The following is an 18,681-nucleotide window of genomic DNA, read 5'->3' as shown; positions in this document are numbered from 1 at the left end:
TAGTATTATTTTTAATTTGGCATCATATCTAAAATAAATTATGTCTCAAATACTAATATATTTATAAGTACCTGACTCAAGTGTTTGCTATTTGTTCCTCTTTCGAGTGGATATGAGTTGGTTCCCAGACTTCAACTATGATATCAAAACACAGTACAGTTATACATAATAGATTCCTTGATGAAATGCAGTCATGTATTTTTAACAAGTTTACTGAAGCATACCTAGTTTTCTCCATTATATCACGAAATGTCACACATATTTCATGACTACAATGTTTTTCACTTAAAGAAAATTTACAGTTGTTAAAAGATGTGGTATTTTCATTATCTTATAACTTTAATTTTTACTTATGAAAACATTTTTTCACTAGTTGAGTATTCAAAAAATTGATGAAGAAAAATGTAATGCTTAGCTTATAATGATGAATATTTATCTTCTGTAATGAGGCCTATCTGATTGAGTATATTTCTTTGTTAATAAGTCATTTCCTTCTAGAAAATAAAGTGCTTTGAGAATTAAAGAGTCAGACATGTGGTTAGACAGGTTGACCTTTAAGGTCTCTACCGAACTTGAAGTTTAATGTTTCTGAGAATTTTTTTTTACTGTGATTTTCTTCAACAGTAACATTATAAATCTATAGAAGCCCCAAACAAAATACAATTTTGGTTTTATAATAATTAGCTTTGAAATATAACCTTCACAAAACATATTTTATTATCTTATAAGAGTCCATTAGGGTATAAAATCAATATTTTAGCCACTCAGTGAAGCATTTCATTTTTCTCAATATTTTTGAGAGAAGCCACTTTCAATTTAACTTTTTTTTTTTGCCTAATGGAATCTTATACATAAATAAAATAACTTCTCTAAATCATTAAAAGCTAATAGAAAATTAACAGGGTTATGATAGATTGCTTTTCCTTTGTGGTGAACAGACAAGGTAGAACTAATAATCTTGAGTGCCCTTAGGACACATGAAGTACCATCTACTTTCTCAAGGGAGGATATTTGAAATTAAACATGCATGAATTCTCTACTTCACCTGAGGTAGGTTTGATGGCCCTCTGCAAATGTTGAGCTTAGAGGCTACAATTCTCTGCCCTCGACTATTCACACCACATTCAAGAAAGGAAAGCAACCTTAAGCAGTAGATATATTTACGAAAACAATCTCAGTCAAAGGGGAGGCAGTCTTAAGAGTGATGGTAGAATACTGCTGACAGTAGACAACTTGGGGGGCATATTTTGGTATAAGATAGTTGTCACTACCTTCTCAGTAGATTCTCAATAGGCTGCTATACTGGTGGTGTTCACAGAATGGGTAAGAAATCTTAACTTGAGTTGCATTAGTTTTCCATTGCTGTGTAATAATTCCATATTTAGCAGCTTAAGACAAGAAAACACTAGCTCACACATTTCCTGTAGATTGGAAGTTCAGAAGCAGCTGAGCTGGGTTTTTCTGGCTCAGGGTCTCTCATGAGTTTGCGGTCAAGGTGTCAGCTGGAGCTGCAGTCATCCGAAGGCTTTTCTGGGGCCGACAATTCACTTTCTGGGTGACACCCTCACATGCGTGGCAAGTGGGTGCTGGTTGTTGGCGGGCAGCCTCAGTTCCTTTCCATGGGGCTGTCGGAGAATTCTCATGATAGTCTAATTACTTCCCTGAAGAGAACAAGGCAGAGGCCAAAATGTCATTGATGACCTAACCTCAGAAACCACATGCCATCATTTCTGGAATATATTATTGTTTACACAAATCAGCCCATTTAAAGTGGGAGAGAACTCCATGGGGGCATGATTCCAGGAGGTAAAGTTATTGGGGGGCATCTTGGAGCCAGACTATCACAGGATATGGTGATTTTTCTTTTGACTTTTTATAGAGCTGGTCTTGGAAAAATAGTTTTTCATTTTGTTTTGTTTTAAACATTCCTTCAGCTCTTATCTCTGTGCCTCCTTGAGCAATCCTTTTTTTCCGGATCTCAGCACTTTCAAGTTGGCTCCTTCTACCTCAGGGGTACCCCTCACATACTTCCTTCCTCACAAATTCAATAAATATTGTTTGTCCACATCAGTGAGCAAAATCACTCTGTTCATAGAGCTTACCTTTTATATAGAAGCTGCTTGTCATAATAAATTGTTGATCCATAATTTCTGTTTTTCTCCTATAGCAGTTGGGCGACTTGATGCTATTTCCAGGTAGATGGTGTCAGAATTGATTTGGCTTATAGGACAAACAGCTGGTGCCCCAGAATTTCTTTGTGGTTTAGGAAACCCCTTTTCCCCTGTCCCCCACATTGGAATTGGGTCCAGAACCTTTAGTAAACCAATTTAAGGTAAGGGGTCAATGACTGGCAACATTCCTTTAAAATGACACTTTTGTTTTAATAGAGGTATTCTATGGTCTAATTCAAAAGAGTGAGATGGAACCCTAAGGCCTTGACACAGAAATCGTACCAGGGGATCTCACTCATTTGTGTCAATTTCACTGCTTTAAACCTACTTTTGTTCGATGGAAACATCATCATCAAGCTGTCTCACTCATCATGGTCTTTCCCACAATGTGAAAATGCAAGGCTGAGGGGAATAAGTGAATTTGAATGTTAAACAGAGGCAAAACCATTCATTATAGTTGTCACTATGGACACATGAGGGGTGTCAGAGATTAAAGTAGCTAGTTTTGCCATTTCCTTTCAAAATTGACACAGTGAGATTTGAATTTCCCCAAATATGGTAGAAATACTTGATTCATTGTTTATATGTGCATTTATATCCTAGCCAATATTTCAGGGCATTTATATCTGAGTTTAGCTCTAACACGTTACTTTCCATGGGACTTTTCTTTTTTTTTCTCCCATTTTAAAGCTGTTTGGATCAATGCATCTTTCTCCAAATGTCAGATTGGTCAAAATCAAGCAGGTAAGTGGAAACTAATGACACTCATCAAGTTGATGATGTGAATGATTTATTGGCCCCAATCATTTAATATTTTCATAAAGTCAGGGAAAGAAACTCTGGGCTCTTGTTGTGGTAAACTGTCCTATCAGCATTCAGTGATTTATTACAAACCTGTGGCTAGGATTAGGATATTATAAATGGGGGGAAAATGGAAGGCTCATTAATATTTTATACCCACAGGTGGAAGACATGCAGTGGGCCAATAGAGAGCACACTCACCCGGCGTCGGTCTGCAGCCTGCCCTGTAAGCCTGGCGAGAGAAAGAAGACCGTGAAAGGAGTCCCTTGCTGCTGGCACTGCGAGCGCTGTGAAGGTTACAACTACCAGGTAGATGAGCTGTCCTGTGAACTCTGCCCTTTGGATCAGAGACCCAACGTCAACCGCACAGGCTGCCAGCTTATCCCCATCATCAAACTCGAGTGGCATTCTCCCTGGGCGGTGGTGCCTGTGTTCGTTGCCATCTTGGGAATCATCGCCACCAGCTTTGTGATCGTGACCTTTGTCCGCTATAACGACACGCCTATCGTGAGGGCTTCGGGCCGCGAACTTAGTTACGTGCTCCTCACGGGGATTTTTCTCTGTTATTCGATCACCTTTTTGATGATTGCAGCACCAGATACCATCATCTGCTCCTTCCGGCGGATCTTCCTAGGACTCGGCATGTGTTTCAGCTATGCAGCCCTCCTGACCAAAACAAACCGAATCCACCGAATATTTGAGCAGGGGAAGAAATCTGTCACGGCACCCAAGTTTATCAGTCCTGCATCCCAGCTGGTGATCACCTTCAGCCTGATCTCCATCCAGCTCCTGGGAGTGTGTGTCTGGTTTGTTGTGGACCCACCACACATTATCATAGACTATGGAGAACAGAGGACTCTAGATCCGGAGAACGCCAGGGGAGTGCTCAAGTGTGACATCTCTGATCTCTCGCTCATTTGTTCACTAGGATACAGTATTCTCTTGATGGTTACTTGTACTGTCTATGCCATTAAAACAAGAGGAGTTCCAGAGACTTTCAATGAAGCCAAACCTATTGGATTTACCATGTACACCACCTGCATCATTTGGTTAGCTTTCATCCCCATCTTTTTTGGTACAGCCCAGTCAGCAGAAAAGGTAAGAAATGCATTTGCAAATTGTTTTCCTGGATTTAATTTCTTCCTTTAGGATGTTTCCCCTTCTTTCTCTTTGGCTCACTTATATTCTCCCGAGAATTCTGCTGTGTTACACATATTCAAGGTCACTTTGTTCTGAATATTTGTAGACTGAAGCTGATTTTCCATGAAAAACACTTTAATGTGTTTTCCTTGGCGAGGTTGAAGATTGACAGAGCTCACATCACTTTCTTAGTCTTTCCTCCCAGCTTTGTTATCAACTAACATAGCTGTTCTTTTCCAAATGTTAAAAGAGAAGGGGAGAAAGGGCAGACATGATTCAGAGGAGTGAGCTATGCCAGAGGTATCTCAATGCATGACAAATGCCTCCTTTTCCAGTGCTAATGTGACTCTGAAAGAAAGCTATTTCTTAATAATCATGATGGTTTTAATCATAGAAGCAAACTGCAACAGTACAAAGAAATTAAATGGCTTAGTTCAATCTGAACCATCTTACTATGTCTCTTTAGTCCCCATTCTTATCATTTTTCCATATGTGGAGGATGGTGGGGAGGGTTTAAGAAGCAATGGATAATTATATAATACAGTTTATATTTTTTTAGAAGTTGAAAATCATTTGAATTCCCCAAAATCATTTTATTTTGTTACTAATCTTCCATAAACTTCTCCATATAAAACACCGCATGTAAAGAACATCTGTGTTTGAAAGGAAATACGTGCTGAACTGAATGTATATGTATCTATGTATAGAAAAGCAGAGGATTAATATTAACCACGAATTCAAGCTTTGGGTGGTGTGCCAGAAACAGACAGCTTATAAAACAAAGGCAAGTGCTACCGTGCTAAAGGGATAGCTCTTCAGCCTTAATTGTATACGAGAAAGTTCTTCTCTTGGTGTAAAGATGTAAAGATTGTTCCGTTCTCCATCATTAGAAGTCATGAAAAAGTCAAAACATCTGGGGTGGGGATGGGAGTGGCGATTATATTCTCTGGGTTCTAACATTCCAAGTGAGGTCCTGCATGACTCTTAAAATTTCAGCTAATTCAGAGGGAAAATACTCAACAAGAGCATGGAGAGCTCATTAGTATGAGCGTTCATCCCTTATTCAACCAACGTGGTCTTCAACTTTGAAAGATAGAAAACGTACTTCAGCAAATGCACCAGTGAATAGAGTAAATTTGCCGTGGGTTCCAGACCTGTGACCTTTCTTGACTTGACTGATCTGATGGAAATCCTTGAAAATGGCAGGAAAGTAAAGTAAGACAGTTTGGGGCTCTAAACCCAACAACTGGAAAACATTATATTTTGGCATATGCAGATGAGAATCTATTAGGACCAAACTTGTAAATTTTACTTAGGAAGAAATTTGTGTCTCTTAAAGTTTATTAGATCTGTTTGGACACGGTTAGTTGGAGTAGTCGGGAAAAACAATATTTTTCAGGGTCTGGAAATGTCCACATTATGTGAATTATTAATAACATCAATTTAAGTGGTACTTGTATTTGTGTTTGAATATATACTTCTCTTTTAAGTATATTGTTTTACCTAGAGAAAGCCAGAGATCGTTTATTTTGCTTTCTTGTGGACAACAATTTTTTTTCCGCAGTACTGGGTCTTTGTTGTTGCTTGGGCTCTTCTTTAATTGCCGTGAGTAGGCAACTCTCTAGTTGTGGTGCACAGACCTCTCACTGTGGTGGCTTCTCTTGTTGCGGAGCACAGGCTCTAGGCACATGGACTTCAGAAGTTGTGGCTCCTGGACTCTAGAGCACAGGCTCAATAGTTGTGGCGTACGGGCAACCCAGTTGGTCCACGACATGTGAGATCTTCCCGGATCAGGGATTGAACCTTTGTCTTCTGCACTAGAAGGCAAATTCTTTACCACTGAGCCACCAGGGAAGCCCAACAATAAATATATAACCAAACAAAATCTTCTGAGCTCTGACATCTAACTCCCCCCACCCTTTTTTTCTTTGCTTTCAATTCTTTTACATTTTATAAATGACAGCCTGCTCTTACTTTTCATGTTGTGACTTCAAGGGCTTGGGGAAGCAAATATAAGTGATTATAAGACGTTTTTTCTGTTCAGAGAACTCTTTCAGTGACTTGATTTTTAGAATAAATAAAATCATGGTCCTATATCAAGCTATTAAACACCTCCATAGTAATTCAAACACGGATCATACTGTTTTTTTTTTTTTTTTTAAGGTAATTGAAAAAAAAAAATGACCACTGAATCTCAGATCAGAAATTCTGCAGAGTTGCAGCTGTCCCCTGAGGAGCAGTGGTGGAGACAGTAAGAGTTTCAGGATGAAATGGACACATGAACAAGTCAGGGGGTGGAGGCTGCCCAGTGCTGCAGGGCCTATGGGAGTTGTACCACTCCATCCAAGAACCTGGGTTTATGTACATACTTATGGGTGTGGATGTATCAGTGCCTCCAGAGAGATGACTGAATGCTAGCTAGCCAGAATTCCTTTTCCTCTTTTAGCTTTGTGGAATCATAGTAAGTCAAAGCACAATGTAAGACCAATTTATAAAATATGCTAATTGGAGTTTATTTGTATTGATAATATGATTGAATGTGGAGATGACCGAAGAAATCAAGAAGAAACACTAATTTTAGAAGTTTTCAGAACATTGGAAAGTGCTCAAATTGTTTAGATGGGCTTGGAGATGCTTATTTTAGACCAGCTCTACATCAAGAGCTATTATATGATAAGTATCTGAGATTTACTACTGAAGTATTTTATATAATACACTTATGTGTCATCCTAACACTTCACATTCAAATTTGCTTCCTTCTATTCTCTGTCAAAGTGTCTAATTATTCAAAACAATACACATAATGTTTGAAACTGTTTATTTTTTGCATTGCTAAAATTACTGACACATATTAAAAGTGAATAAAACATTTATATCTCTAAAGACAGGCTTTCTCTAAGTTTTATTGACTTTGGAAGACCAAAGAGTGGGTCAGTTCTCCACTCTCATTTATAATGCTCAGCCAGTTAACTCTGCGTTATCGGCTTGAAGTGTTCGCAACAGTCAGGCGGCGCACACAGCCATTAATTCAGCACATCCTTATTGAGCATTGTGTCCAGCATTGTGCTAATTATTGAGCCATGTCAGTCTGCTTCCCAGAGCCTTCCTTGTACAAAGGCCTCGGCTGGCTCCCAGCTGATGCTGTCTGACGCCTGCCAGCTCCAGCAAGTGCCAGGCTCAAGGGCAGGAGAAAGTCAGGCTCAAGGTCAGGGGGAGATGGTGAGGAGTCAGATCTGAGATGAGAAAGCCAAAAGAGAGCTATGCATCCTGTGACACAGAATATATAATGTGGAAGATAGCAGAAGAGCAAAATTTCTTCCAGTATGCTTTGAATACTGGAAATGACAACCCACTCCAGTACTCTTGCCTGGAAAATTCCATGGACAGAGGAGCTTGACGGGTTACAGTCAGAGTTGCAGAGTCAGACACAACTGAGCTACTAACATTAACACACTATGCATTGAATTCTGTTTCATAGAGGCATATCTATAGGAGAAAACCCATCTAGCCACATAGGTCTCTCTGAAATTATGACAGAAGTAGGAATAAAAAGTAAAATTAGTTGAATAATTTAAACAGATGTTTTAGAAAACCTCTGAGTAAAATCAAGTTATAAAGGGACTTTTGTAGCATTCATGAGCACAGAAAGCTCTCTAAAGTATGTCTTCATTCAGTGACAAAGCATCATTTAAATTTCCACACATTCTTTTTCTTTAAGATTTTAAAATCAAGATGAATCATATTTTTCCTAATACATTTTAGTGACATCATTTATTAGCTTTGCACCTAGTGCTGCATTCTACTAAATCATAGTTTAAGTACACTTTATTTTTTCCTATAAAAAATCAGCCTGAGGGGAAGGGCGGAGACACCAAGGCATGGACAGGGACCAATGTGCACTTTCATAATTAGGTTGAAAAGACAAAAATTAAAAATACAATTAATGTAATAGTCAGGAAGAGAATACTCAAGGGTGGTTGAGGCTTGGTAGGATGGCAGAAATGTCTTAAATGCATATTTTACCATCTCTAATTGGGTTCATAAAGCCTAGATAATTAGACAAAGGTTATGACACCACCAAGCTCCAAGGAGCACAGTGCTTCAATGAGAGCATAGGGTGAAAACAAAACAAAACACTCTAGAGATATGAAAGAAAATAAAGCTCCAAAATGTCAAACAGCCCATATGTCCTGAACCAACCTTTCTTCCTTCACCTGGATGAGTCATGCAGCCTCTATCTAGTAGCCTAAATCAGAAACCTGGTGTTATGTTAGACCCCTCCCTCTACTCACGTTCACCCCTTTATTTCCTCTTCTCACCTGCAAATGTTATCCTTTATTAGTTCATGGAGGGTAAGTTGTGTCTGTCTGATGTGTAGCTGAATGAATACGTCTCTTAACATTACAGCCTTCCTTGTAGTATGTTCTCACAAATGCCGATTGATGAGGGAATGGAGTGCCTTCCTTGTACATTAATAACGTGATATAATAATAAAAATGCTTGCTTATTATTTTATTATTTAAGTTAGAGTATGACATAATGGTAACTTTATATAGTGATCATATTGTGGTTCCCATTATAACTTTTTTTCCTGAAAAATATTTTTCCTTGAATGATGGGCCAAATGCATTTCTTTAAAAATTTTTGTCACTATCACTTATTGTGATATAGGACTGCTAAATATTTAGGGAGAAATATGAAAAGGAATTCTTAAAGTTGTCCTTAGTTCTGTTTAAAATGTACAAATCAAAGGAGAATTAATGCTGTTTTCCCAGATGCTTGTTGCATGACAAAAGCATCTCCCTTACGCTCTCACTCAGTCTGTTGATAAGAGCAGAAGAGTGCAGGGGTGCAGAGGTGGATGAGTGGAGACAGGAAGAGTGTGAACTCTGGAGTGGGAGGATGTGGGTTCAAATTCTGAAGCCCTGCTGAACTAGCTGAGAAAATGCAGTGAAGTGGCTCCATTTGTGCAGATAGCAATACATTCCCTGGAGAATGCAAACACAGATATAAAGCAGCATGAAGCATTCGCCTGCCATCTGTGCCCAGCCCTATTCACAAACTAAAGCAGACTTGACTTCATACCATCTAGGAAAGGGCAGGAAGATGATGGACTTAAAAAAAAATCCTCTCGTCCCATTATGGTATGTTTTTGTATTAATAGCTACCTCATTGTAGTTTTGAGGAGGGCATGGCAACCCACTCCAGTATTCTTGCCTGGAGAACCTCATGGATGGAGGAGTCTGGCAGGCCACAGTCCATAGGGTCGCAAAGAGTTGGACACAACTGAAGCGGCTCAGCACACACACACAAGCATGGTAGTTTTGCTGAGAGTTACATGCTGTGAGTCACAAGATGTATTTAGCACATAATAGGCAATCAACAGAAGTTGGCTGTTGTTACTATTAGGCTGCATTTCATGAGGGCAGAAATCATATTTTATCTTGCTCACTATCATATCCTTGACACCTAGCAAAAAACTGGGCTTGGAATGGGTTCTCCAGAAATATTTGTTTAATGATTAAATGAATTTAAAATTATCCAGATAATTGCATTAATTTCTCCAGCCATTTAGACCATGTCTGTGGAGCATCCCAATCAGATGTACTTTTTCAAACACAGGGGCTTGCCTGAGGGTAAATTACACACGATTACAGAAGTTAAAAACAGACACAAGAATCTTCAGGACTAGGAAGAGAGAGAAGAGAGTGTTGTTGCTCTGAGGCAATATGTAACTGCTTTCATAAATTCAGCAGAAAATACTAGAAGAAAGGCAAGTGTCATCAGAAAGTGGTTGCTGAAATACTTGGGTTAAAACTGAAAAGTGAGTAACTTTAACAGGAGTTGTGCGAGGTGGTTCTGAAAACAATAATAAAGTCCCTGCTTTGAGAAGTAATACAGATGAGACAAGAGCAGCCTGAAAACCTGGGGTAAGAGTGTCAATATAACCTAGACAGCAATGGAAGTAATTTTCAGAAGAGATCAGACCAACCATAACTGTCTTCTAACTTTTTCTCCATTTCTGTGGAAAGAAAGAAAGGAAGGAAAACAGTGATCTGTATCCATTTTGTGTGTCTGCAATTGTCATAAACCTGACAGAGTTTCCTTTCTTTGTTCACTTACAGTCATTTGAAGCTGATTCCTTTAAAGGTTTCACAGTGTCCCAGGTTACTGAACAATTTCAGGTATTATGGGAGATTCTGTCTAGTCAAGATTAATCATACCAGCTTGTTACAACCAACTCTGAAAAGAAAAAAATAAAATAAAAAAGAAAAACAAACAAAAAAGACTGGAAAAGAAAACATTTATGGTAGTTCATTTATGCATTTCCTAGCGGCTCAGTCTGTTAAGAATCTGCCCTGCAATGTGGGAGACCCGGGTTTGATCCCTGGGTTGGGTAGATCCACTGGAGAAGGGAAAGGCTTACCCACTCCAGTGATCTTGCCTGGAAAATTCCATGGACAGATGACCCTGGCAGGCTATACAGTCCATGGGGTTACAGAGAGTCAGACACGACTGAGTGACTAACACACACTTTATACACTCAGTAAAAATGATATGCTTGTGAAGATATAGAAGAAAGAAATGAAATTAAGGAGATTCTAAGGCACACTGTGTGTGCTAAGTCGCTTTGATCATGTCTGACTCTGTGCAACTCCACGGACTGTAGACTGCCAGGCTCCTATGTCCATGGGATTCTCTAGGCAAGAATACTGGAGTGGGTTGCTATGCCCTCCTCCAGGGGATTTTCCCAACCCAGGGATCGAACTCCCTTCTCTTATGTCTCCTGCACTGGCAGGCAGGTTTTTTACCAGTATCACCACCCAGGAAGCCCCAAGGCATGGTGTAAGCAAGCCAGCTAATTAGCCCTTCTAGAGAAGACTGCCTTAGCCAGGCTTACTACTTTTTTTTTTTCCATTTGTTCTGCATATTACTGCTGCAAAATATTACCAACTTAGACATGTAGGTAAACTCATTGTAGGGGTGCCTATTTTATTAGATGGCAAAAAGAAATATTTGCGCAATGAACCTAGCCTAGATTCCATGACCCCACTTTTTTGGGTGGCTTAGAGGAAGCTGTATGGTTTGGGGATACTTAATTTAAGCATTTGGCTATTGGTGAGATTTGCACCTCCATCTCTCTCTTTTTTAATTGAAATCGAGTTTACAAAATTTTGAATTTTCTAAGTCCATTACAATAAATTATTAATTAAACACTTAAATAGTCAACCTGGGAATTTAGTCTTCAAGCTTGCATATCTCACTAAAATGGTTTAGCTTTCTTAATATCTTTGAAATGCTGGAGAACTAGATTTGATTTAGGCCCAAATGTGAATATTTTCTGAGATATAGTGACCATGACTTTATTTCAAAATGTTTAGCAGGAATACCATACGAATAGACCTATTTTTTTCTCTATAGGCAGAACTTTAATGACAACCCAGACTGTTGATGGTACAGAATGCAGTGACTAATTTACTTATGTAACTTCAAATTGCATTTTCCATGATTCAGTAGCTGCTTCTATCTCATGGAGCACACAGGGTGCCAGGAAGAGCAGATTGCAAGCAAATAGTTCCTTTTGGCTGTAACCATATATCCATTTTTATGTTGGGAAGTTTTTTAAAATCTCTAAATGCAGTATCACATGGATTTGTACCATCCACCTCATAGTGCAGAGAAATAGTTAACCAAATATTTGTATAAATTCCAGGCTATTTAAAACAAATGCAAAGCAGACTTATTTGCATCATTTAAAGAAATATCAAAAAATACTTAGTCTGGTTTCTGGTTCAAGATATTACCTGGCACAGATATATATATATACATATTTCCTCTAAGGTGATAATGAAATGAAAAAAAAGAAGGAAAGAAAAGGAAAACAAAATAAAGGAAGAAAAGAGAGATGGGAGAGAGAAAGAAGGAGGGAGAGGTGGAGCGAGACAGAGAGATCATTACCTTTTCTGAGATATTGTGGATTTAGTTCCAGACCACCACAATAAAGCAAATAACACAATAAAGCAAGTCACCCAGATTTTTCATTTTTTGTTTCCCAGTGCATGTAAAGGTTCTGTTTATACTATAGACTATTAACTTTGCAATAACATCATATCTAAAAAATGTTTATTACTTAATTAAAAATACTTTATGCCTAAAAAATGCTGTCATCTGAGCCTTGGGCTAATCATGTCTTTTAGCCAGTGGAAGGTCTTGCCTTGATGCTAAGGGCTACTGGATGATCAAGGTAGTGGTTGATGAAAGTTGGGGGACAGGCTATGGCAATTTCTTAAAATAAGACTGCAGTGAAATTTGCCTCATTGATTGACTCTTCCTTTCAATGCTGTTTGATAGCATTTAATCCAGGGTAGAACTTCTTTCAAAATGGGAGTCAATCCTCTCAAACCTGTCTGCTGCTTTATCAATTAAATTTATGTAATATTCTAAATCTTTTGCTGTCATTTCAACAATCTTCACAGCATCTTCACTAAGAGTAGATCCTATTCAAAAAACCACTTTCTTTGCTCATCCTTAAGAAGCAACTCCTTAGCCATTAAAGTTTTATCGTAAGAGTGCAGCAATTCATTCATCTCTTCAGGCTCCACTTCTGTTTTCTTTTTTTTTTTTTTAATTTTTATTTTCAGTACATTAAATTTAGTCATGTATATGACTAAAAAAATTAAATTTTTTCCTTTTTAACAAAGTATAACATAAAAGAAACCCCAAACAGAATGCTTGACATTTACAATTCAAAATCAAATTAGCAGAATATTAAATATTTGCAAAATTATATCTTTTAAAAGTATTTATAAAATTACATGCAATTTTATAGAAATGACATAGAAGAATGACTCAAAAATGGGAGAATTTTCCTTCAGTCCTAAAAAGAAAATATGTTCAATACAAGCTGTGAAGATTCTTGAGTATACGAGGACTTCAGTTTCAATACCGAAGTCAAAGACAGGCCCCACTTCTAATTCCACTGCTTTTGCTATATCCACCTCATCTCTAGCTACTTTCTCGACTGAAGTCTTGGACACCTCCAATTCTTCTATAACAACTGGAACCAACTTCTTCCAAACTCCGCTTAATGTCAGTATTTTGACCTATTCCCATAAATCATAACTGTTCTTGATGGTATCTGGTGTGGTCCTTTTCAGAAGCTTTTCAATTTGTTTTTTCCAGGTGCATCAGAGGAATTATTATCTACCACAAGTATAGCCTTCTAAAATATATTTCTTAAATAATAAGACTTGAAAGTGAAAGTTTAGTCACTCAGTCATGTCTGACTCTTTGCAACCCCACAGAATATAGACTACCAGGCTCCTCCAGCCATGGGATTTTCCAGACAAGAGTACTGGAGTGGGTTACTATTTTCTTCTCCAGAGGATCTTCCCAACCCAGGGATCGAACCCGGGTCTCCCACATTGTAGACAGACGCTTTACTGTCTGAGCCACCAGGGAAGTCAAGGAATAAGACTTGAAACTCAAAATAATTCCTTGATTTATGGGTTGCAGAGTGGACGTTGTGTTAGCAGGCAAAAAAATAACATTAATTAACATAATAATCATTGTACATCTCCATCAGAGCTCTTGGGTGACCAGGTTTATTGTCAATGAGCAGTAATATTTTCAAAGGAATATTTGTTTCTGAGCAGTGAGTCTCGATAATCTGCTTAATATTCAATAAACCATACTGTAAACAGATTTTATGTCATCCAGACTTTGTTCTATTTATAGAGCACAGGCAGAGTAGATTAAGCATAATTCTTAAGGATTTTTACAATGGTAAATGAGCATTGGCTTCAAATTAAAGTCACCAACTGCATTAGTACTTAACAGGAGAGTCAGTATGTGCTTTGAAGCTTTGAAGCCGGGCATTGATTTCACCTCTCTAGTTATGAAAGACCTGGATGACATCTTCCAATATAAGGTTGTTTTGTCTACACTGAAAATCTGTTGTTTTATGTAGCCACCTTTATTAATTATCTTAGATGGATCTTCAGAATAAATTGCTACAGTTTCTACATCAAGTCTTGGTGCTTCACCTTGCCCTTGATGTTATGGAGATGACCTCTCTCCTTAAACCTCACGCACCAGCCTCTGCTATCTTCAAACTTTCCTTCTGCAGCTTCCTCACCTCTCTGAGTATTAAATGAATATAAGAGAGTTAGAGCCTTGCTCTGAATTAGGCCTTGGCTTAAGGGAATGTTGAGGCTAATTTGATCTTCTATGGGGGGCACAAAAACTTTCTCCCTATCAGTAATTAGGCTGTTTCACTTTCTTTTCATTTATGTATCCACTGGAGTAGCATTTTAATTTCCTTCAAGAATTGTTCTGTTGCATTCACAACTTGGCTAATTGTTTAGCATAAGAGACCTACTTTTGACCTGTCTTGGCTTTTGTCACACCTTCTTCACTAGGTTTATATTTCTTATTGTTGTTGTTCAGTCATTCATTCATGTCTGACTCTTTGCGACCCCATGGACTGCACCGCCACTACAGGCTTCCCTGTCCTTCACTATCTCCCAGACTTTGCTCAAACTCACGTCCATTGATTTGGTGATGCCATCCAACCATTTCATCCTCTGCCATCTTGTCCTCCTCCTGCCTTCAATCTTTCCCAGCTGTAGTGTCTTTTCCAATAAGTTGGCTTGTCCCATCAGGTGGCCAAAGTATTGTATTTCTAGCTTGATTTAAAGTGAGAGACTTGCAACTCTTCCTTTCACTTGATCATGCAGAGGCCATTATAGGGTTATTAATTGGCCTAATTTCAGTATTGTTGTGTCTCATGAAACAGGAAAGTCCAAGGAGAAGGAAAAAAAAAAACCTGTAGAATTGCTGACCTTGTAGGTGAAGCAGTCAGACATATTATTATTATACAGTCGCTAAATCTTCTCTGACTCTGCCACCCTGTGAACTGCAACACACTAGGCTCCTCTGTCCTCCACTGTCTCCTGGAGTCTACTCAAATTCATATACATTGAGTCGGTGATGCTATCTAACCATTTCATCCTCTGCTACCCCCTTTTCCTTTTACCTTCAATCCTTCCTAGTATCAGAGTTTTCTCCAGTAAGTTGGCTTGTCCCATCAGGTGGACAAAGTATTGGAGCTTTGGCTTCAGCAACAATCTTTCCAATGAATATTCAGGGTTGATTTCCTTTAAGATCGACTGGTTTGATCTCATTGCAGTCCAAGGGACTCTCTCCAAGGGAGGCTTCAGCAACAATCTTTCCAATGAATATTCAGGGTTGATTTCCTTTAAGATCGATTGGTTTGATCTCATTGCAGTCCAAAGGACTCTCTCCAAGCGACTCTCAAGAGTCTTTTCTCACATCACAATTCAAAAGCATCGATTCTTCAACATCCAGCCTTCTTTATGGTCCAATTCTCACATCCATACATGACTGCTGGAAAAATCATAGCTTTGACTATTCAGACCTTTATTGGAAAAATGATGTCTCTGCTTTTTAATATTCTGTCAAGGTTTGTCATTGCTTTCCTTCAAAGGACCAAGCATCTTTTTATTTCATGGCTGTAGTCACCATCCACAGTGATTTTGGAGTCTAAGAAAATACAATCCATTACTGCTTCCTCTTTTCCCCCCTTCTATTTGACCTGAAATTATGGGACTAGATGTTATGTTCTTAATTTTTTTAATGTTCAGTTTGAAGCCTGCTTTTTCATTCTCCTCTTTCACCCTCATCAAGAGGCTCTTTAGTTTCTCTTTACTTTCTTCCATTAGAGTGGTATCATTGCATATCTGAGGTTGTTAATATTTCTCCCAGCAATCTTGATTCCAGCTTGTGATTCATGCAGCCCAGCATTTCCTATGATGTACTCTGCATATAAAGTTAAATAAGCAGGGTGGCAATTTATAGCCTTGTCATACTCTTTGCCAGTTTTGAACCAATTAGTTGTTCCATGTCTGGTTTTATCTATTGTTTCTTGACCTGCATACAGGTTTCTCAGGAGACAGGTAGAAGTGGTTTGGTACTCCCATCTCTTTAAGAATTTTCCACAGTCTGTTGTGACCCACACTGTCGTAGGGTTTGGGTCAATGAAGCAGAGGTAGATATTTTTCTCAACTCCCTTGCTTTCTCCATGATCCAATGAATGTTGGCAATTTGATCTCTGACTACTCTACCTTTTCTAAATCCAGTTTGTACATCTGGAAAATCTCAGTTCACACACTGCTGAAGCCTAGTTTGAAGGATTTTAAGCATAAATGTGCTAGCATGTGAAATGAGCACAATTGGAGAGTAGTTTGAACATTCTTTGCATTGCCATTCTTTGGGATTGGAATGCAAACTGACATTTTGCAGTTCCATGTGGTAGTACTGAGGTTTCCAAATTTGTTGAAACGTTGAGTACAACACTTTAACAGCATTATCTTTTAGAATTTGAAATAACTCAACTGGAATTCCATCACCTCCACTAGCTTTGTTTATAGTAATGCTTTCTAATGCCCACTTGAGTTTACACTACAGGATGTCTAGCTCTAGGTGAGTGAACATACCATTGTGGTTATCATTAAGACCTTTTTTTTTGGGGGGGGTATAGTTCTTCTGTGTATTCTTGCCACCTTTTAATCTCTTCTGCTTCTGTTATGTCCTTACCATTTCTGTCCTTTATCATGCCCATCCTTACATGAAATGTTCCTTTGATATCTCCAGTTTTCTTGAAGAGCTCTCCAGTCTTTCCTACTCTATTGTTTTTCTCTATTTCTGTGCTTTGTTCGTTTAAGGAGGCATTCTTCTCTCTCCCTGCTATTCTATGAAAGTCTGCATTCAGTTGGATATATCTTTCCCTTTCTCCCTTGCCTTTCACTTTTCTTTCTTTTCTCCACTATTTGTAAAGCCTCCCTCAGACAACCACTTTGTCTTCTTGCATTTCTTTTTCTTCGGTATGATTTTAGTCACTGCCTCCTGTACAATCTTATGAACCTACATCCTTAGTTCTTTAGGAATTCTGTCTACTAGATCTAATCCTTTCAATCTATTCATCACATCTACTGTAAGGGATTTGGCTTAGATCATACACGAATGGTCTAAGGTTTTCCCAACTTTCTTTAATTTAAGCCTGAATCTTGAAATAGGGAGCTCATGATCTGAGCCACAGTCAGCCCCAGGTCTTATTTTTCCTGACTACATAGAGCTTCTCCATCTTTGACTGCAAAGAACATAATCAATCTGACTTCAGTATTGACCTCCTGGCGATGTCCATGTGTAGAGTCATCTCTTGAGTTGTTGGAAAAAGGGTGTTTGCTATGACAAGCATATTCTCTTGAGAAAACTCTGTTAGCCTTTGCCCTGCTTCATTTTGTACTCTAAGGCCAAACTTGCCTTTTATCCTGGTATTTCTTCACCTTGTACTTTTGCATTCCAATCCCCCTATGATGAAAACAGCACTTTTTTTGGTCTTAGTTCTAGAAGGTGTTGTTGGTCTTCATAGAACTGGTCAACTTCAGATTCTTCATCATTGGTGACTGGGGCATAGACTTGGGTTACTTTGTTGTTGAATGGTTTGCCTTGGACACAAACTGAAATAATTTTGAGATTGCACCCAAGTACTACATTTTGGACTCTTTTGCTGACTATGAGGGCTACTTATTTCTTCTAAGTGATTCTTGCCCACAGTAGTAGATATAATGGTCATCTAAATTAAATTTGTCTGTTCCTGTCCATTTTGGTTCATTGATTCCTAAGTCATCAATATTCATTTTTGCCTTCTCCTGCTTGACCATGTCCAATTTATTTTGATTCATGGATCTAACATTCCAGATTCCTATGCAATATTGTTCTTTACAGCATTGGACTTGACTTTTACCACCAGACATGTCCACAACTGAGTGTCATTTCTACGTTTGCTCACCTGCTTCATTTTTTCTGGCTCTATTAGTAATTGTCCTTCTCTCTTCCCCAGTAGCATATTGGAAATCTTCTGACCTCAGGGGCACATCTTCTGATGTCATATCTTTTTGCCTTTTTTCATACTGTTTATAGGGCTCTCCAGGCAGAATTATTGGAGTGGTTTGCTATTTCCTCGTCCAGTGTGCCACATTTTGTAGAACTCTTTACTATGACCTGTCCTTCTTGAGTGACCCTGCATAGCATGGTTCATAGCTTCACTGAGTTATACAAGCCCCTTCATCATGACAAGAGTGTGATCCATGAAGGGGTCAGACACATACATGAATCTATATGAATTGCCTGTCTTATACAGATGTAGTTCATGATGTAAGACAATTAAAAAAGTAACATCATATATCACCATAAAAATAATAGTGAAAAAGTTAAAAATATTGCAAAAATTACCAAAATGTGTCACAGAGACATGAAATGAGAAATTATTGTTGGAAAAATGGTGCCAATATACTTGTTTGATACAGGGTTGCCACAAACCTTCAATTTCTAAAAAAATGCAATATCGGCAACTTGAATGAAATAAAGACCAGTAAAATAGGGTATGTCTGTATATTTTTGGAGCCAACATTAGGTGAAACAATTTGAGAAAATCCTGAAAAATATATGTTGAATGAATCTGATTTATAGAGAAAGTAGGAGGGAA

At 38.3% G+C, this 18,681-nt stretch overlaps 1 protein-coding gene and 1 long non-coding RNA gene across 4 annotated transcripts in view; one reads left to right on the top strand and one right to left on the bottom strand.

Annotated features, from left to right (window-relative positions):
• GRM8 (glutamate metabotropic receptor 8) overlaps window positions 1-18,681 on the top strand; it is an 877,877-nt gene that overhangs the window by 770,365 nt on the left and 88,831 nt on the right. For all 3 annotated transcript variants that reach the window (XM_081531191.1, XM_081531192.1, XM_081531193.1), the window contains one exon: window positions 3,135-4,070. In XM_081531191.1, coding sequence (XP_081387317.1) covers window positions 3,135-4,070 — 936 coding nt within the window. The remainder of the gene's footprint in view (window positions 1-3,134; window positions 4,071-18,681) is intronic.
• LOC145522522 (uncharacterized) lies at window positions 199-3,808 on the bottom strand. The gene is made up of 2 exons (XR_014066010.1): window positions 3,174-3,808; window positions 199-1,661 (listed from the first exon to the last, which is right to left on the bottom strand). It is a non-coding gene; the product is annotated as an uncharacterized LOC145522522 (long non-coding RNA).

Source organism: Giraffa tippelskirchi, chromosome 10 (genome assembly GCF_054371585.1).
Source record: "Giraffa tippelskirchi isolate mGirTip1 chromosome 10, T2T-mGirTip1v1.2.pri, whole genome shotgun sequence".
Taxonomy (NCBI): domain Eukaryota; kingdom Metazoa; phylum Chordata; class Mammalia; order Artiodactyla; family Giraffidae; genus Giraffa; species Giraffa tippelskirchi.
This window is presented reverse-complemented; position numbering and strand designations above follow the sequence as displayed.